This window comes from Apis florea, unplaced genomic scaffold (assembly GCF_048593485.1).
Source record: "Apis florea isolate Af1SG1 unplaced genomic scaffold, ASM4859348v1 contig_2293_pilon, whole genome shotgun sequence".
Lineage (NCBI taxonomy): Eukaryota > Metazoa > Arthropoda > Insecta > Hymenoptera > Apidae > Apis > Apis florea.
The window spans coordinates 6,437,458-6,459,339 of record NW_028256554.1 but is presented as its reverse complement, the minus strand read 5'-3'; the positions used below and the strand labels follow the sequence as shown (position 1 = coordinate 6,459,339).

The 21,882-nt window shown below is 35.5% G+C and overlaps 1 protein-coding gene and 1 long non-coding RNA gene across 3 annotated transcripts in view; one reads left to right on the top strand and one right to left on the bottom strand.

Moving 5' to 3' along the window:
- Positions 1–21,882, top strand: part of LOC100866851 (rap guanine nucleotide exchange factor 2) — a 193,691-nt gene that overhangs the window by 39,271 nt on the left and 132,538 nt on the right. The window contains exons 3-4 of one of the 2 annotated variants that reach the window (XM_086903949.1): positions 9,365–9,492; positions 10,681–10,764. In XM_086903949.1, coding sequence (XP_086760075.1) covers positions 9,365–9,492; positions 10,681–10,764 — 212 coding nt within the window. Of the gene's footprint in view, positions 1–9,364; positions 9,493–10,680; positions 10,765–14,555; positions 16,918–21,882 lie in introns of those variants that run through there. The other variant, XM_086903955.1, reaches the window with a different exon arrangement.
- Positions 10,512–11,422, bottom strand: LOC147658274 (uncharacterized). The gene is made up of 2 exons (XR_015290878.1): positions 11,126–11,422; positions 10,512–10,804 (listed from the first exon to the last, which is right to left on the bottom strand). It is a non-coding gene; the product is annotated as an uncharacterized LOC147658274 (long non-coding RNA).

Genomic DNA, 21,882 nt, shown 5'->3' with positions numbered 1-21,882 from the left:
GTAAGTCGTTCGTAATTCATATTTTTCAAAAAAAAAAAAAAAAAAATTCTATTAAATTTGCTCGTAAAACATTTTTCATAAAAAAAGATCGAATGAAACGTCGTAAATATTTAAATATCATCCTGTATATATACAAATGATCGTTTCTTAATTATATTATCTCTTTTTTTTTTTTTTTTTTTTTTTGTCAAAATCATCTTCATACTTTCGTGTAATTGAATCAAACACGAAGTGAAAATTGGTAGCCATTTAATATAATGGGGATATTAAAAGTTTTAATAATTTATTTCCAGAGAATTCGACAATCGTTTCGAGACATTCGCAACTTCCTTCCAATAACCATCTTTCTTTCTACCCTTTAACTGTTTTTGGTCCCCCTTTGCATTTGTGCTAACTACCAATCGTACGTATCTAATTCGAACGTCGAACGGTTGATTGGGAAAACTAGCTCGTTTTATTCCATCGCGATGTCCTCTTCCAATCGCGCCACGTATCAACGATCGAAATCGATTTTTCCGATAAAATGCCCCGTCACGTGTGTTGCTACCGCGACAAAAAAATTGGCGACGAGCCAATACAATTCGTTTCATTGTCAAAGACGTGATCGAATTTAAATGCTCTTTTTTCCCCCTCCCTTCCCTCCTCGTAATTTTCAAATATGAACACTCGAGCGTGTATGTATGTGCGTGTGTGGGAGGGGAAAAAGAATAGTTTAAACGAAAGAAATAACCACGAGTCGTTCGTTTTCTCTTTCGTTTTTTTTAATCAATTCCCTTTGCCTTTCGCTCCTCCAATATTTCCCCCATTCAAAAGAGGACTTTTGACGTCTCGTTTGAGTTTCAACGGATGAAATGTACAGATAATGACGTAGATTTTGTAAACTCGACTCGCCATGTTGGAAATTTTGCGATAAAATCTTTTTGAACGGATGATAAAAAAAAAAACACGTAGGGAATTTTATTTAAGCCATTTTATTTTTCGTATTTTTCTTTCTTACTTGGGCAAATTCGTACGTGAAATTTTTATTTTGAACCGAAGAATGCGAAAAAGTGAGAAAAATTTTTGCTTTGAAACGCAAAATTTGCTTTGGTTGAGAAGTGTAGAGCGTCGCCGAGGAGGGACAATGCGATTCTATTTCGACCTAAAGAATCTATCTTTACTCCTGGATAAATTTATCCATCTAATTTTCATGGGGAGGCAGTTTAAAATTCCAGGAATATCTTTTGCACACATTACTCACTCGCACCCTTCCATCCTTTATCTGGAATTTATCTTGAACGGAAGATAACTTTGAGAAATTACATGCTCTCAAAAAATATTTGCCTAATCTCTGTTCGACTAATCCTCTTTATCTCCACCATTGTCTTTATCTAATTTCGTTGCGGAGACAGGTTTTAAAAATCCAAATATATCCTCAAATATTTGTACACTTTGCGTGTAATTTTCTTTATCTACTGCACAATTCGATCAGTTAAGAGATAAGTTTAATCGCCTTTAATTTTTCTGTATCAAAATTTTCTTCGATTTCCCTCCCCCCTTTTTTTTTAATCGAGCAATTTTATAAAAATAGAACTCGAATCAACTACTCGATAAACTTATTCTCGAATATTTATTTTTTCCTCCAACGAACTTTAGCATGAAATTTTTGTAACTAAGATCAATAAAAATTTTCAAAATATCTTCCATTTAGACACAATGCGAATAATTATATTTTCTAACTCATCGTATCGATTCTCACCATCGTCCTTTCGGAAAAATTAATCCGAGTCATGATGATTTTCACAAAAAAAAAAAGAAGGAAAAAAAAAAGACGTATCATGGAATTCTAGAGCGAGAATTCGCTGCGGTTTCCCAGACGTCCTTCTGCTCCCTTCGTTATTTTCGTGCTAATTTGCAACCGGTGGAATCGCGAGGAGAATGGCGAACTGCGGCGCGCAGTGTCGCGCGTGCACCAATGCAAAGCGTTCGCTAAATAGGGAGAGACGTCGAAATTCAGGGAAACAGCCACGATCCCGCGCACAATGAAAGTCTCAGAGATATTGTGCGAGATATCGATCCAGACCTGGCAGGTCTTTTAAACAAATAATGGCCTCCCTCGATCGGTGCAAAATTGATTTTCCCCCTTTTGTTTCTGACATGTTCCTTTTATGCTTATGATCGATCTTCTTTTCCTTTTTTTTTTTTTTTTCATAAGGAAGTAAAATTGTTAATCGTTTAAAATTTTATAAATCAAACAAACAATCGTGCGATCAAATCTCTTTGAAGATTGAATTAAATGTATGGTTAAATATATGGTTTTGCTTCGCGAATCGATAAAGTGAAAATATTAAAATGATATATCCTTGCATCGAAGTAAATAAGCGCCCTCTAATTGAATCGATAAAAATTTTATTATACAGAAAAACGTTTAGAATCTTTCTACCTTGTGTTTCAAATCATTCTTTTTTCTTTCTTTCTTCCTTTTTCTGGACTTACTTTATTCGTAAAAACAACGGAACAAACTCCGTCACTCCGAGTGTTTGAAGTTTCACTCTCGCGGAAACGATTGACACAAGCTTTTTGACGCAGCTTGTCTGCTATACGTCTGTCGTATAACAAGTCTATCCAACTTTATTATCCATGCTCGTGCATTTGTTCCGTCCGATTGTAAACGGCATCGATCGCGCACGGTTCAGGAAAAAGGAGAAGTTGTGGAAACGTTGGACGTTGGGTTCAATAGATATTCTGAGCCCCTTCCATTCTTTCGATATTTGTTAACGATAAGTTAATTTCGTTATGATATTTTCGAGGCGCGTATCTTCGTCTAAAAGATTAAGACATCTTATTCAATGCCGGTGAGATATAATCGATAGAAAAGGGATCGGGATATGATGAGATATGGAAATGATTTCTCAACCTGTCTATCCGTAATTTATTATACGGTGTCCTCTTTAAGATTAAATTTCCTTGGAGGATTTGTAGAAAGAGAATTTTTTCAAATTCAAATTGCGATATGTTTGATTGTAAAAATTTAATGATTTTGAGGAAGAATAATAAAATACGCCGTGATAAAATACTTTTTAACAACATAAATGACATCTCTGTCATATCCTTTAAATTCCCTGAAAAAGAAATTTTTTTATTCGAATAAAATTTATATTATCTCTTTCGAAAGAGCGACCCATCCTCTCAAATATTTCACGTCATATATATATATATAGTCAATAAAACGTTATGCGATAAAATTCAAGAAACTCGCATTCACAAATAAAACTCGTCTTTTTTTTTTTTTTTTTACTTCGATTTTACCTTTCGCATTTATATTTTCGTTTCTCTTCACGCGATTCGATTTCAACAAATATGTGTTGGAGAACGTGCGAAAACGGGAGGAGAAAAAAAATAATAATAAAAAGATAGGGAGTTAGGAGTTGGTAACAAATATTTAGAAAGTTGAAGAGCACGTATCCCTTACGATGGAAAAATATGAATTCTAAAGCGGCCGTGTGTGTACCAGCGATTAAAAGAACGAGCGCACTGTGTTTTGTTCATAGAACAATTCACTCGCTTTGATAAGTATGTGTGCACGGTCTGAAGAACGGTTTTCTCCCTTTTTTTTTTTTTTTCCCCTTCGTATTATTTCGACGATCGACATTTTCCTTGAAATGAAAGGTTTATTCATATATGGATTGGCGCAAGGATGAGTTATGCCTTTATATTTCCATCGTGTCCTTATCAATTATTTATTTATTCGTTCGACATCTTATTTTTTTCTCTTCTTCTTCACTGTTAAATCCATTTTTTGGAGGGCAATTGTATAATTTTTTTTTTTAACTAGCAATAGGTGAATGAAAGTAAATTTATGCAAATTCAATCGTGTTAAGAGTATGTTGCTTAGAAATTTGTTCTATGGTGTGATATATTTACTTAATTTTAAACAATCTAAATGTTTCTTTTTATATAAAAAGAAAGGAAGAATTTAAACAAACAATCCTCCAACGATGCATCTAAATCATCATTCGAGCAATCCGATTCAACTTAATTTCCAACTATGGAGACCTTTCCTCGTTTCAAGTGGAGCTTAATTAAATGTTCCTTTATTTAAACGCGGAAATCGTCTATTTGTTCCATTTAGTTGTTTAATCCACTTGAATTTATAACATGTAGTGTCTTGTGATTAAAAAAAGGACATTTCGTTGACGATATATTATTTATTCAATTTAATTTAAAACCTACCCAAACCTACTCGTGAAAAATAGCGATATCAGCATTCCCATACAATATAACAAATTCTCGACAGATCTCGATTTAATTTAAAATTAAAACTCTGCTGATAACTGTTTTTATTTCGCCGTACACACATTTGAATCAAATTTCAATTCTAAATCTAAATTTTTCCAAATCGAAAAATCTATTCTCAACCTTCCTCCTCGTTTAATATTGAACGAACGGCGACAAGATCGATAGGAAACCGATCGTACTCGAAGGCACGTACGAACGAATAAAAAAAAAAGAAATAAATGAAAAAAAAAAAAAAAGGCGAAACCGACGGGCGAACCCTAATCCATCTTCGTGCAGGGAACTTCGTTCCATAATAAATAGAAATTTCGCTTCGCCGTTAGAACGATCCTGGAAGGGTCGAAATAATTGATATTTACGCGGATCCCCTTTTAAAATCTTACGAGACGCGTCTCGTAACTTGGGTTCATACGATCCGTACGTGAAGGTCGTCCGGTGTTCGCTCCACTTTTCGTACGAAAAAAGGAGCAAAGGGAGTCTGTGCTCGGATCGAGAGAAACGTGGTCGAAAACCACACCGCGTTTCGGAGACCGAAAGGCGCCGTGGAGAGAGGCTTGGTTCTGAAAGCTTTCGCGATTTACACGGGTTTTTCCAGACGAGGAAAATTCGTTCTCTCGACGCGTCTGCTACTTTCAAATGATTCTTGGTGGTCACGAAGTTATGAAGAAAAAACTTGAAATTAATTATATTCGTCGAAATTTTTTTTTTCTATTGTTGGGACGTGAAAAATTCGTATCTCACTTTCTCACTTTTCAAAACTTTGTTTCAACTGTTGTTTAAGCGCGTTAAGGAAAAGGAGATCGGATAATAATTATCGTGGAAACAATTATAAAGGTAATTGAGACAGGATCGTGGTGTTTATCGTGTAAAATAAATCAAGGGTGTTCGAGGGTGTTTAAGAATGAGGTGGAAGTTTCGTGGATCATTTGCAATTCAATGGTATCGGTCGAAGGTTAAAATTAGTCGTGTTTCAAATTTCTTGGAGCAAAGTTCGAAATATTTATGATATTCCCCGTGTGACACGATCGATATTACGCTCTCTCTGCGCTCGAAATAATTTTTGGCGTTTAATCGCGTTCTCCCGTGATCGGATTCTTCTTGATTTCGCTCAATTTTTTTTTTTTTTTTTTTCCTTCGCTATACGACACGAAGATATAACAGTCGTTTCGAATTCGCGGGAAAAATCTCGTAGGAAAACGTATAAAATTAATTAAGCGGAAACTCGAGCGAAATTAAATAGAATTAATTAAGTGGAGGTCGGGAAAATTAAACGAAATTAATTAAGTAAAGCTAAGCAAAAAGCGGAGTACGAAAATTACATGTCTCTCGCGGAACAATTTCAAGAGAGACAAGAGAGAGAGAAATTACCAAGATTTCCTCGTTTACCATTTTAATTGTGCCTTTTTACGCACTATAAAAAAATAAGTCAATTATTGTGCAATATCATGCAATATCGCCACTCTTATTAATTTATAATCCCTGTTTTAAATTTGCATTATTTCATTATTTAATCATTTCACTTCCATTTTCTTTTTTATCTAATATAAATCAAATCCTCCCTCGATCGTTATTTCACCATCCGTGATATTTCCATCAATTTGTTCCTAGACACAGCCCATTACGATCCATCCAAAAATATCCATCAAACTGAGCGCAACACCTCCCGAAACGGAAGTGGAGGGTACTGAGAGGGGAGAGCAGCTTTGTTTTAAATTCAAATGATCCAAGTTTTCACGCGAGTGAAAACGCGATTGAAAGATTAAAAAAAACTCGTTTTTTTATTCACGGTCACCTGTTTCCTATCCTCAGATTATCTAGCAAAGAACGACGATACACTTTTCGTCTAGAAAAAAGAAAAGTGTCCTTCCACCAGATTTTGTGCATTTTGTCTTCTTCCAACTACGCAACAGCGTAGTTTAGGATTTTCGTTTCTCGACTGCACGTTTATCTTGCCTTAGATTTCCGGCAAAAAGCCCACAACGTTGAAACGATTCCGTTGAGCCTCTTATAGCTCTGTTATCTGAAGGTCGGTGCCATGGTCAGCTAGGTTACGGTACATTAAAGCCGATTTCATGGCATTTTTGGAAGGGTGATTTCGGGGATTACATAAATCGGCGGCAGGCATTACGTTCGATACCGTTTCTGCAATCTCGATTTTACAACAAGACGAATCAATGTTATTCTGTTCTGATAATATAGGATCGATTTGATGCAGGTGTTATCGTCTTCAAAGAGATCTTGTGGAAGGAAAGAGGGATAGGATTCAACTTGTTGCTTGAATTTTTTTTTTTATAATAATGAAAATAATTTCGTGTTATAAATTGCTATAAGTTATAAGTTGTAAATCTTTAATAAGCTAATTAATCAATGTAAAAGTAAAATGTTCGTCTTTATTAATTTTATCGTTTTTATACGATCTCTTCGTATTTAGATTAAAATTATTAATGTAATATATATATTGCTGAAAATTAAGCAAACATTCGATTTCACTTCATTTCGTATAAACGTTACACAAGTTAGCTTTATATACCACTGAACTGTTAATGTTGATTGCAATTGGGGGTTGCAAACAATCCAGACGAAGCGGCGCCACGAAGTTTGCAAGTTTGGATTAAACATGCATCGGAACAGATGGATGGAAATTTGATTAGGGATTTAACGTGATGTTATCAAAACCAGCAAAACGATTAATAATAATTGTTTTATACTGAATTTTAATAATTTCGTTTAAACGATTGAAGTTTAACGGAGTTTAAATGTCACGTAATGAAAATTCGAAATTTCATATTTTAGATTTTAAAATTTGTAATATGTAACTTTTTTAATTGGAATTTTAATGTTGTATATTGATTAAAATTTCAAATTCATCATCAGATTTTCAGATGTGTAATTTCGATCTGAAAGTTTTATACTTTTAATTTTTAACTTCTAATATCATGTAATCAAAATTTTAAATTTAAACTTCTGAAATCCAGTATTTAGTCTTTAAATTTAATTTTTTTTATTTCTAATTTCATATTGCAGTATTAAACTTTTAAATTTTCTCGTTCATTTGCAAAATTTTCATCTAAATAAAATAGGTAAAAAAAAAAAAAAAAAAAAATTGCAAGGAAACGTTTCATGGAACATGAAATAGAATAGTTTATTTACCATACAATTACCACAATTTTATTATCCAATTAATAATGATTAAATATTTTGGTTATTTTTGTATATTTTCTTCTGATTGAACAATAAAAATAGTGCAACACAATGCTGCTATATGTTCTTAACAATAAGAAAAAAACTCTTCTTTTTCTGTAGAAGTAATTTCAGGAAGTAACAAACGCACAAACAATGCAAAAAAATATTATTTTCCAAATATCATAAAATTTCCTCGTCGTAAACTCCACACGTATCGATATTTCAAATTCTTTCTACTAAATTTATTAAAGAAAATCAAATAATTCTTTCCATAAAATTTAAGTCTCGTATTTCACAATTATTTAATCGGATCACGATCGAAATACAAATTTGTTCAAGGATTTGTTTTACAAGGAGAAGCTCACGAATATTCCCAGTTCACCAAGGGGATGATCTGAAACTAACGATCTGAGAAGTTTGCTAAATTGCGTTCGTTAAATTGCGTTCGTTCATAGAAGAGGGTGCAGCTTTATAGCATGTTGTCTTTGATAAGATGCTGCCGCCTTAATCATCGATTATCGCGAAAGTCGGTGCGCATTACAATACACGTCGCGTGTTATGATTTTAATTATCATAAACGCGTTGATAATCGTTCTCCATCGTTGTTTGTCTACAGAATTTGAAATTGATGAAAATTTCTTTTATGAACAATTTTTTTTTTTTAAATTTAAATGCTCTTTAATTTTGTAACATACACTTTTTAGTTCAACACATTCTCTTCTATTATTTCTTCGTCTACAATTTCACGCATGCATTGTTGGTTATTTGCCAACTTGGCCAATTTTTTAATTTTAAATTTTCATTGATCTTTCATTCCAAGAAATATTAAGGTAATATTATTTGAATTTCAAAATATTAAAATGCTAAAGTTTGTCGAGGGTTGTATCACGATCTTTGTTATCCTTTGTTCAAATGATTTTTTTTTTTTTTTAATTCCAAATCTCGAATGTTCCTTGTCCAATAATATCAAGGACATAGGATAAATTATTATAAGTTATTTTTCGTTCGTTTTTGTCCCATGCTTCTCAGAACAATGCATGGGCCGACAATACACTCGGGCTATTACGTTCGCACCGGAAGTACATTCAACTATATTAACTTTTCGAGCGATTTTAATTACGCCCCGTTGAATAAAGCTCGTGGGAAACGTATTGCGCGATTCGTTGGAAATCTGGATCTTTGTTGGCAGAAATTTTCGTATATATGACGAGAAAAAAAGAAAAAGAAAAATAATATTTTATATTAAAAAACGTCGGTATATCTTTTTACTTTTTAGAAAACTTTTCATAACGCGAAAAATATATTTCGCAATTGTAATTAAATCTATCCAGTATAATTATAAAATTTTTAAGTGTAAAGATTGAGGGAAAAAAAGGCGTAAAGTAGAAAAGGTAAAAAAGATCGCTTTATTGAATTTTCTCGGTTGTGTCAACGCGGTTAACAAGTGCGGTTCAAATGATCAATTTGGATAACGATAGCGCAGAGATCATAGTGTACGATAACAGGGTACATTAAGGTCGCATTAGAGGCAATTGTGTTGGCGCGCGCCTCGTTCGAGTTTGCCTTGCCTTTTACCATCTATAAGTCGATCGTATTGAATCTGAATGGTACACTTCTGACAAGTGCACTTGCGCGAGAACTTTACAAACACGGTAATTTACCTTGGAAGAAGTTAAAGCCTTTAGCGGATATTAACTAGAGCTTTCAAGTTTGCGCGATAGAATTATTTAAATAAATGTAGAATCTATAAAAATTGTGTTAATATTTAAAATAGAAGAAATATTTATATGTGTATTTTTTTAATTCATATTATTATTTATATTTATTTGTATTTAATTCTATTTCATTGTTTCACTATTTATACTTTTCGTAATTAATATTGTTTCTTTTCTTTTTTTTTTTTTAGGATCTACAGATCATATATTATGGTCTGCTTGGTCTGGAAGCGTTACGTCCGTGCAGAGATTCCATTCTCCGGGGTCTTTGCAAAATTGTACGATATGAAAGGCATCATGCGAATCATGTTCTTTACTAGTAAGTATCTTTTTTATTTTTTATAATATAATTTTAAATGTATAATTTTATTTATTTTTCAAATTCAATTTGTGCGTGGAAGAATCATTATATAGATTATTTAAGTTAATGTTTATGTTTCAAATTATTTTGTTTTTTTTTGTTATAAAATGGAACTCTACATTATCTAAAATAGAAAACGTATATAAAATGTAACAGGAAAATTCTTTATCGACATGACTTTTATATGTGGAGCTGTTTTATCGACGCGTTTTTTACCTCTGGAGCCCTCTAGTAGCAAACTAGAATACTATAATGTAGAAAGGTGGCATAGATGTCGTTAGTTGTACCATTCTCTAGTCGTTTCCCGCGTTTTTGAAGAACGAGTTGGTTGTTACTTGTGTTTGTCAGTGAAAGGGAAATATATCTTGCCTTGGTGAAAAAAGAATATAATGCAACAAGTATTTTCAAGTAAGTAGAACATTCGTATCAATTTTACTTAAAATTTTTTTTAACAAACTGATAGAAAACACGAAATAGGTCAAAAGACAGAATTAATGAGCGTGGTTGTTCCTTCGTATTTAATTTCAATATAATAATAGAAATATATATTAATTTTGCTTAAAGACATGGTTTATTCTTAATAATATTTCGTATAAAACAATTTCTTAAATATTTATTCAATTCATACTCAGTTGTTCTCAAAAATGTACATAACCTTACAATATTATACTCATTATATTCATATATATAAGTATACGGTTCATTTTCTTTACGTCAATTTTTCATTTGATAAATGAGATGGCGGTACTGTTCTAAATTTTTGTAATTTTATGTATCTATCCCTATAATATTTGTATTATTAATATTATAATGAGCAATGCATTTATCATATTTATAATGATATTTTATACAATTCTAAATAATGACTCCAATTTTTATGTTTGAATTCGTGATTAATCGATGATGATAATTAGTTGTAAAATTAAATTTGGTTATTTAAAATAATCGTTTTTACGAAAAAACTTTTACATCTCATATTTATATAATGTATTCAATGAATTTATATTTTTGAAATCTAATATGGTATTTTAATTGTAATTAAGATAAATAAAAAAAATATAATAATATTATAAATATGAATGTAATTAATGTAAATTATTATTTTGTCCAAATATATAAATTATAATTATTCCAAAAATTTTTCAGCACCGGTGAATTGGCCACAAGCTGGTACATATTACTCTCCGGCTCTGTGTTCATCGATGGATCGATGTTTCTTCCTCGTTCAAGGTAAGAAAATTCTTCTTTTCTCACTCCATCATTCTCGTAGCTGGTACAATAATTCTTTTTTTATTTATTCATCGATATTTATCTTCAATTTTATCACTTATAATCACGCGTATATATGCAAAAGAGAAAAAGAGAAAAGGAGTCAATTTTCCGTCGAATAAACGAGTTTTGTTGATTTATTTAAACGATCTTCCGATCCGGTTGGTTTGCCTTAATTTCACATAAGATTTACATTGCAAATGCACCTCTCGTAATTTTTAGTAAACGATAAATTCAGGTGCTTGTGTTTTGAAAACTACCAACGATCATAAATCCTTGTTATTGTAATCATAATTCAGCATTTGTAATTTTATCCGCGTACTTCATCGCGTTTTCATAATAAATCGTTGCTGAAAATCACGCCGTGAATCCAGTCATCAACCGATCGTCTGGTTTATCGCAATCAGGTCGGCTCTTCATTGTGATACGCGCTTGCGTTTCACGTGGAATTTGCTCGGCCATATTTATTTCTTGTCTCTCCTCTTCTTTTGTGTTTTTCTCTTGTTTTCGATATCATATCGAATTCGTTTTACGTGAAGAAGCTGCCGAGATAGAAATCGATCGAGGCACATATATCTGGAGGAGACTTTGTACGTGTATCGGGTGTGCTAGAAAATAGAACGTATACACGATTTTCTATCGAAACACGTTTACACGCTCGATGATCGTTTAAAAGCGATTTTTAAAAAAACTTTCATAATGCAAATTGAAGTTGACACTATATTTTAATTGTATGCGTATATGCCATATTTAAATTATTTTCCAATATATTTTATGGAAGTATGATAGTACCATTTTTTGGAAATAATAAATCATATATACATTTAACATTTGACGAGCACGAAATAATTATTAACGTTCGTGATTAAACGATGAAATAATATTATGTTACATATATAACATGGGAAACGTTGCGCTACTTTGATCGTAACAAAGATCGTAACAAAGACCTTATTTGGGATATTGGGTCACCTTATAAATAATGCGATTCGTTATTTTAATTAAGATTCAATGGAATTTATCACGGAAGTTTTATGAAAGAGGAGTAGAAAATGTACAATTAGTTAAACGATAGCAAAAGATTTATGAAAATGAGGGAAAATACATCAATGATTAATTATTATTAACAAGCAGCTACTCATTTCCATCTAATATATACACGTAACAAAAGTTTCATTATCCTCATATTTGCAATCTTTTATTTACATTATTACACTCTTGAATATCGAATATTAAACATTCAAAAAGCTTCAGCCAATATACGAAACGACTCAAAAAATGATCGGGGCGGTTTAATATGAAATATCTGGAGGACGCAAATACGTAGGAGCGCAATATCGTTGAAACAGATTCTGCAACTTCATGATCACGGTGTATATCACACACACTCAGAGCAGGCTCATAAATCGTTCTGTACCAGGGTTACGGTCGCAGTTTTCTCTCTTTGTGTCCCTCGAACCACGGAAATTCTCATTAATCGTGTAACCTCGTTCCTTCAAGGTATACGTGCATCGGTACACATTGTAACGGCGAATGTATTAGATAATCTACTTTTAATGAAATTCAATCACTGGAAGGATGGTGGAAAGAAAAAGCAAATTTTCACTGCATTAATTTAACGCGTTCATCTTCTTTCCCACTCTTTTGTTCATGAGTATGTGTATCGAGAAGCTCGTTTTATTCGTTATCCTGGAACGCGAGCGAAAGGAAGACAGGTTTGCAATTATTTATAGGCAAATTTTCAAAAATATTTCATCGATAGAAAGTTTTTAAATTCTTACACCGATTTTTCTTATTCCTTTGCTTGTTAATCTTTTTCTAGAATTTAATCAATTAATTCTTAAATAATTCAACTCTTCTATCGTGAAAAGAGAATACGCGCGCTTTTCTTTTTTTATGCTCTACTTCCGTTTTTCCTCAATCCGAAACACATCGGGTTCCGCTCAAATTTTTTCCAAATCTAAATTGTTTTCTTATACATTTAAATTGTTCGAACGTTCTTGGTCCTGACAACCGAGAGCAACATTTTCATGGGAATATTTTCTTTCTTTGATCGTCCTACCTTTAGCATTTCGCGCTTTAGATTTTCCTTATCCCGTTTTTCTCGTCGAGATACTTTTTGCAAAACGTCAGTGCGAAACCCACGTGCGGTTGTAAGTTCGCGCTTCACGGTCTCTGCTCTCCCATGGACGTAAACAGAAAAATTTGCCGACTAACCACGGGTGTGGCTGCGTTTTAAGTTCTCTCTGTTCTTGCCGCCTCTCTATTTCTCTCCCTCTCTCTCTCTTCTTCTATTTTTCCGTTTCTCGCGTTCCTCTTTCATCACTCTTTAACGCATTGTCGTTTCTCTCCATCTATATACTTCACTCGTCCGTCTCACTTTGTCTTTTCCCCCTTTTTCGCTCCCTTTTCGGTTTCCTTCTATTTACCCCCCCGATGCGTGTACGTAGATACCTTCTTTCTCTTTCCAGTTTACAGCACTTTTAACATCGTGCCATTTTTTTCTCCCCCTTCTCGTCTCTTTATTCCGTCCCTTTCTGTTTCTATCGCCTATACATACGAATCTTCCTTCTTCCTTATTTTTCGTTCACTCGTACTCTCTCTTACTCCCATTCACTCGCTCACTTTCTCACGCGTTCTCCGTCCCGCTTGCACCAACGCCATCTACACTTACTCACTCCGCATTCTTTCTCGTACCGCTTACTCACTCGCTCCGTTTCTTTCATGGCGCTTGTCGTCTTTGTCCGACTCGCGGGGTTGGTCGGCTTCTCTCTTCGCTCGACAACCTTCCCCCCCTCTCTATTCCGCACTGCCATCTCGTAATCGTGCCGAGAATTTACGAATCGAGCCGAGTCGAGCGCTGTTAAGTGCAACGAAGAAGGACAGATGTATCGAGGAAAGGTATGTATAAGAGGAGGATAGGTGTATAGGAGTTAGGGAACAGAGAACGATTCTCTGGCGCGACGAGGAAAGGCATAGAGAATAACGTAGAGCGTATTAGAGCGAGAGGGAAAGAGTTCGATCGCAGGGCCGTATTCAAGCGTTGAAACGCTTGTGACACGTAGATTTTTATTGTTTCGTTTTACGGGAGAAGGTATTTTATATCGAGAAAGATGGGAAGAACATAGATACATCCTTTTTAGGATTAATAATTATTATCAATAAATAGAATGAAGATTTTTGTTTCTTCGATTAACAATTTTCGTTTCAACTTTTTAATAATAATTTAAAGAATTTAGCGAATCAATATTATTATTTCTAATCAAATTTTAAAGATGTTTTAAAATATACTTCGAAAGCGAAACGAGTGAAAAATAAAAATTTGATATCTAACGAAAATTTTAATAAATAACACTGAAGAAGCATTAAAGAATTTAATAAAAAAAAAAAAAAAGATAATCGATCGATTCGTTAATATCAGATTCTAAATTCATTCTCATTTCTCAATGCCGTTCCCTAAATCATCATCCCTACCGTGAAAATAATATTTCGAATCGACCCACACTTGTGAACATCTTTGCCACAACCCATCAACCCGTGCACCGTATGGGCAAACAAAACTGAAAACGAACCCCCATCGATTTTCACGCGGGGGTAACCCCTCTCTCTCTCTCCCCTTTCTGTACAGTCATACTCGCGTGGCACGCGATCGAGGGATCGCACCGGTGGCCACGAGGCACTGGGTACAACACTGAAAGCGTACAAGAGAGAAAGAAGGAGGGGGGCCTCACCTACCGAGAGAGACTCCAGTCTTCTCGAGTGTATCGTGGTGGTTGGCGAGTGTTGCGATTAATACCGACTGCACCCGCGAATCGCATTCCAATCCCGCCGATTCCCATTTCGCGTTTCCTCTCGGAGGAGAAAGAGTGCCGCGTTACCGCACATGGGCACGTATACAGCGCGTATCTATTGAACGGGGGAAAACGAAGGAGGAAAATAAATAAGATAGGCAAAAGATAGGAAAATAGGAAGTATCGGAGCGCCACTTCGAAAGTTCAACGCACAAGACATCCCAACGGTGTACGCGCGCGCGCGCGCGCGTGTATGTGTGTGTTTGTGTGTATGTAAGTGCGTGGAGTAGAGTTACACGGTGCAGGTTGGAGTGTCTATCCCGATGGTCGATGATGCACGCGTGTTATCCGGTGTCTGTCATCCAATGCAGCGTGTCTTAACGATCGATTTTCGGGATAAGAAAGAAAAGAGCGTGGCCTTTCCGGCACTGCACGTGCGCGCCGCCCTCTCTCTCCCTCTCTCGGCGGATCCTCTTTTCGCAGCAGCCGAGAGGCGTGAGTAAAACAACAGGGGCGAGCGCGTACCCTTGGACCTCGTCGTACAACGCACGTTCGGGTGCACCACCAGTCGCTTCCTCGCGCCTCTGACGCAATTGATCTCCCGCTGGCCGAGAATCGTCCGACAGTCGTCCTAGCCGCGTAAAGAATAACGGCGAACCCTTGGGCGGGCATAAGTGTCTCGTGTCTCGTCGAGATTCGTCGTAATACACGAAGAACGATTCACCTGCTGCTCTCTTTGGTCGAATGAATGAGTCCAGTGATGTATTAGTGGTGGAAAATTATTGTAATTATTTATCGGAAAAGTAGAGACGTTGTTTCGAGATCGAAGCTATCGATCTCGTTTGTGCCAATATCTTCGAGATTGAACTCGATAATTGAAAAATAGACGAGATCTATTTGTTCATAAAGTTTCACGTGGACGATTTACCGGCTCCCTTTAATCCTCTCTCGATGAATCATCCAGTGACGTGTCAATATCCGTGAAAATTATCCACGTTATAGAAGTCGTAGAAAGTCGATACTTTCTCGTATCTTAACTATATAACTGCACGTTCTCCTAATTTTTACAAGATTTGTCCGACAAATTCATACGATCCTCTGTAAAAGTTGAAATAAACAAAATCTTCAACGAAGCATCCGTAGATAATTCTACGTAATTCGATAATAGCCTTTAGAGAAGGAGATTATTATCGTCCATCTTAAACGAGCTATTTAACCGCGCTCGTCAAAAAGTGGCGCGTAGATCACCGCGAGGAGATCGAGCTACTTACCCGTGGAACTCGTTTCGAGCTACGCAACCGAAATTCTGTGAGACCAGTGACCCGTGCTGCAAAAGAAAACCGGAGTATACGCATCGCGCCTTCTTCAAACGCCATCGATTTCCACTGTTCTTCTCGAAAACGCATCTTCGATTCTCTTATTTACTACGAGTGGCGCAGTTAATCACACGTACAATAATCAAGAAACTGCGCTCGTCTTCCAGCCAAGGATAATTGCCCGTTCGCTTTCACCCAGAGAAGAAGCGAGTCGGCTCGAAGGAGAGAGGGAGCCGTGGGTTATTCCGTGATAAATCTAATAATCGAGGTAACGGCCTGTGGCTGATCGACGAGGGTGCGTCCTCTTCTTTCTCTCTCTGCGAAAAGGGGCGATTCGTTGCCAGGAGGAAACGCGTTGTCTCCGCTTCTAAATTCCCGAGGATCTCCAAGGAAGGAGGAGAGGAATGTTCGATTTGGAGATTCGATTTACGTAAAATCGGTGGATCGTCTTCCCTCGAGGTGGATAAAGTGGAGAGGGGATCAGACGTTGTGTAAAGCGGTGGAGAGTTTCGCGAAGTTGATACGGATTCATCCGGCGTTAGAGAGGATTATAGGAGAGTTTGGGAAAATTCGAAGGGTGGAAGAGTGGTACTCGTGATAAATTTGAGAGAACGTCCGGGTGAGAAGATATATTTCGTTTAAGTTGTGTTTCAAAGGGGATTAAAATTCTGGATTAAAAAGTACAACTTGATTTCGATCGAATTTCGTTCCATCGTATCGTGAAAATTTAATTGTCGCTCTCTCGGCTTCGTTTTTCTTTTTTTTCTTTTTTTTGGAAAAGAGGAAGAACAGGGAAAAGTGGAAGAAAAGAATAAATGGACCGAGAATCGTGATGTCGTTGATGTGAAGAATCGTGTTCGTTGTGTGGCTGCGTGATTCTCCAGCGTTTCGTTGGATCGTTTTAAAGACAAGGGAACAGGGAGGGAAAAAGCCGGCAAACTGGATGCTCCAGACGGTGCCTCGCCTTCCGCGCCCCCGCCTGACATTACTGTCACCCAGGATGACCGGTGAGGAGTCTTTAATTTAACTTTAACTATCCTCTTTATCCGGCCACAATGCTCGACGTTGATGGACCACCATTGCGTCGCTGCTGGGATTCTCGTGGCTTCCTCTCTGCGATGTTTCGCTCGAGTTTTAATTTTTTTCTCTCTTTTTTTCTTTCTTCTTTTTTTTTTTTTTTTTTTTTACCAACGATCGTACCGTGTATATAATTGGAAAAGATTTTTATAGGAATATTTCTTCTTTTTTATGCTCGCCTCTGATACTTATTTTAATTTAAATTCTTTTAGTAGTAATATATATTTTTTTTTTTGTATTATTTTAATTATTAATTTCATTATTCGTCTTGCACAGTGTACACGACGTTTTATCTTTTAATTCTAGGATAGAATCGTGGAATTTTGGCTCCTTTTTTTTTTTTTTAATTACTTTTAGAATTACACGGAGTGTAATTTATTACCTCGTTTGTTATGTCGATAAATATTTATAAAACAATTCGAATTAGTAAATACTAAAACGTCTAATTGCGTATTCTATAGTTATGCAAATCTATCTAAAACGTCGTACAGATCCTTAGAAGATCATTCATCATCCCGCTCCCCCATAAATTATCATAAATTTAAGAATCAATTTCTCAGGAACGAACGAAACTCGTAATCTCCCATCAGTGTGATATACAGATTTTATAAATTATCCTTTCTTTTAAATATTCGCAATTATCTCATCAACTCGTCCATAATATAATTATTTATCGAAAGATCGTGTCCGATTTTTTACTTTAAACGGTTAATTTAAAAGAAAAACGGCTGTTACAGTTCAAGTATCAGAGGGATCAATCAAATCATCGATGTTCACAGTTCTGAAAATGTCAGAAATATTCTCACGGTACGGTAGATTGACTTCCCGCGTTAATTTCACACGTGATGATATTTCGATGACCCAGTTGCCCAATATTTCAACACGCAGATATTTTTAGCATTTATCGAATCGCATTACTTCATTACACCCGTTCGATTTTTTTACCCCACTCTTCGCTTAAGAATCGCCTTAATCTCACAAAAGCCTTGTGCCCTCCCCTCCTCTAACTTTAATTTCTATCCCCAGTAATCGAGGAGGAAGAGGGGGCGAGATTTTCTACGAGATATCAAATAAATAATTAGTTTAACAAGGCCGTGAAATTTACACGAGGAGTGTGTGTAATTTTCGCTTCGAGTGAAATCCAGAAGAGCTGCCAAATGTAATAACCGCGGCGTTAAAGCGAAGGATTATTAAAGTGAAAAGTAATAACCGTGTCAAGAGTGTGGTAGATTTTAATTCAGAAGGAAACCGGATATACCGGGAAACGAGTGAAAACTTCTGGTTATGGCGAAACGATGCGCGGTGGAACGAAAGCAAAAAAAGTCCCTTCCCCAGATCGTTTTCCTTTCTCGATGGAAATATAATTTGCAAAGAAATCGTGTAATAATTAAGTCTCGTGTTTTTTTTTAAAAACACGAGATCAAAGTAAAAAGTCGTGGAAACGCGTTTTATAAATCGTTTCGTGAACTGCGACTCTTCTTTAGGGGATTTTCGAGATTCTTTTCCATTAGTTTATTCTCCGTTTGTTCCTCTAATTTTGACTCGTTGTAACACTACGATGCACGCAGATGATTATGTATTATTTATTTCTTTACTTCTCCTCGACTTCTCTTGGAAGGAATTTCTCTTCTTCTTAGTAAAAATTTTCATTTTTTTTTTTTTTATTCAGTTACGGTTCATGTTTTTAGAAGATATTTACGAGATTTTTATGATTGAAGTCGTTTTCTCTTTTATCTATAAGAGTTATTACTTAACATATGGACTGTTTTCCATGGATTTTTAATATCGAAAACTGCGAGCCGCGTTGAAATTATCTTTGTAAAATTATCATATTGTTCATGTAGGCAGTAAGTTTTTGAACAAAGTTATTATTGAATCACAATTTTCTCAAGTACGAAAAGAATATTCAATGCTGTCCAAGTAGCTCTTTTAATTCGCATAAAATTCAACACTAGACTCGACAAACTCGTTTTAAACCAGTTTTTAAACATTTTCTTCTCTCGGTTACTAATAAAAATTTACTACCTATATACTACCTGTGTACATACTTTTATCACACGTATAACGTATATACATTCCCATTTAACAAATCAAACACTTAGGAAATTCCAAAAATTTCGAAAATCACTTTAAATCGTCCGAAGCTTCTAAAAAAAAAAAAAAAAAAATCTATTCACCGGAGATCGACAAAGAAACGACGAGGAGAACGGTAACGATCGAAGCGAGAACAGGTCGAACGAACGCCCGCGCATCCGACCTTATCCAAACCCAACTGATGGTGTAATGCACGCGCATCCATTCATCAGAACGAACTGTAGAAAACAACGTGTGCGCGCAACGGAATGTCGATGCGTTTCATGAATATTCACGGGCGTCGAAGGCACCGTGAAAGTCGTCAGCTATGGTCGGAGCCTCGATCGGCCTCGCGCGATTGACCTCGGCGACGAGCTTTTGCTCGAATTATCGATCTGTCGAGGCGAGGTTTTCGGCCTGGGCGTCGTTGTTTCACGGGTTGTCACGGGTGCGTGCACGTGACACGCCACTGTCAATACGTACCAGGCGTCACGTTTCAATCCCCTTGCACCGATAAACACGCGAGTCGATCGCGTTACGAAATAGGTGGGAGGGGGGGACCTCGACGAGATCCGATGAAAATCCAGTCCCAATGTCAACGTGTCCCGAAATCGTGGAGGACGTGATTGAAGCTCCAGACAATTCGATAATCTGTTCCGTTTTTTTCCCTTTTTAAGCGTGAAAAAAAAAAAAAAATTCGATGATCTGTTGTTGAAAAATTTGAAAAGAAATTTTATTTTGGAGGAATCGTTGAATTTAATTCGTATATATTTGTAAATTGCGAATATATTCCTATGATTTATAGGATATGAAGGAACTAGAATTTTGTAGTTGTTTTGTTCTGGTTCACAGGCGAATATCGAAGTTTTTTTTTTTATTTAAATTTATCGTGGAAAATACATTTGATGTGTTAAAAAGTATTAATGTCCAACATAGGGGATTTTTTGAAAAAAAGTAACAAGTATTTTATTGAAAAATTATATCACACATAAGGATATGACAAATATTTGAAATAGAAGTTGTGATATTCGTAGAACTGAAAGATTTTTTTCATGAGGATTTAATTTGTTTTCGAGCCGGATATTTCTTGTTGCTGAAATAAGCAAGATTTTTCTATGCCCGTTTAACGCATCGAGGCGTTGCTATCCGTTCAATTTGAGTTTCTTCGCTCTGTTACGTAATCAGTTTTCACTCTGTTCTGCTGACACTTTGATGCAACTGTTTCCAAAGGAAGCTTTTATATAAAAGATTCACGTAATTCTCGAAGAAGAGAACGGAGCTGATTGTGCAACCTATTGCGAGCCGACGCGAGCCATCGATCCTCTCAAATCCTTTTTCCACGGTTATTGCCTTGTCCAGACTCGTTCCCCGTCAAAATATCGTCGAACGAATTAAGAAAGTATCTTTTTCTTCGAAGTGAAGAAGAAAATTATCGATATGCAACGATTAAACGAAAAAGAAAAATCTAACTTTTCATAATTTTACAATAAGAAAGATACTTTTGGCAAAATTAACGATGAATATTATCGAGACGATAGGAAAAACTTATTACACGCTCGTTCACTTTCATCGTATCAATTTCATATGCACAAGTTTTTCATCGACGGTTCCAGTTTCAAATCAATTCTTGTTCTTCTTTATTCAAAAAAAAAAAAAAAAAAAAAAGAAAAAAAAGAAAATATATAGGTTACGTAAAAAGGGAATTAATTACTCGAATAAAGAAGAGAAGAAAAGAATTTTGCGACGACGTTCCTAAACTAAATTGCGCGAAGGGATTGGGAAAGGGGGATGGAGTTCAAATCCTATTTTCATTATTTCCACGTGGCATCCTCGATTTCCTATTTCGATAAAGGGTGCTGCGCCGCCCTGTCGAGGGTTCCTGTCAGTTTTTATAATTAAATTTCTCGGGGTAGAAAGTTGGCCGTCGAGGATACACCCTTGTTCAAGTGTTTCAACATCAGAATCCACGTTGCTTTTGACTGTATTCTAATGGCACCAATCTATCGACCTATTCCTTTGATAACGTTTATAGAATAACTTATCGATTTCCTATTTCGTGGTCGACAGAGCCACCGATACTTTTACTTTATGTCAACGTTTTGTGGCGATTTAAAAAAAAAAAAAAAAAAGAAGAATAAGAAGAAAGAAAAGGGAAAAAAAGAAGACGAAAGGAAAAATAATAATATAAATATAAATATAAAAAAAGAAGAATAAAGAATAAAGCTTGCGAGGGAAAAAAGGGGCAAAGGGGAAATTGACGATGAGCGAGTGGACAACGAACAAATATAGCATGGTAAACAATTAATGAGAGGATTTTATTTCGCCACTTCCGCTATTGTTAAGCTTGTTTTAATAGTTGCGTTACGCGTAATATCACGGTAATTAAGAAAATTTGCGTTAATTCTGAGAACGTGCTCGGGAAGGAAACGCGGAATTTTTGTTTGATAACAGGTTTAGTTAAACGGAAACACGTATGTTGCGTTGTTTCTCACAATTAAACGACAGTACGTGCGCTTTTCACACTCGTTATTGCTTAAAACTTAAACTCGTTGAAAGGGGAGGAAAAAAAAAAATATAAATAAATAAATCTAAATATACTCACAAATTTAATTCGATAAATATTCCTTGGGAAATACAATTTTTTACGCGAATGGACACGTATAACGCGTAAAGGAAGAAAAATTGCGACATTGCATTGCGTATTAATCGAGAAATATCTATAGGTTTGGGGTGATCCGTTTCAGGTCACTGGATTTTTATTTTTATAAGAGTTGTTGTACGTACGGTGAACTGAAAATTAATGATATGCACCACGGTATCAT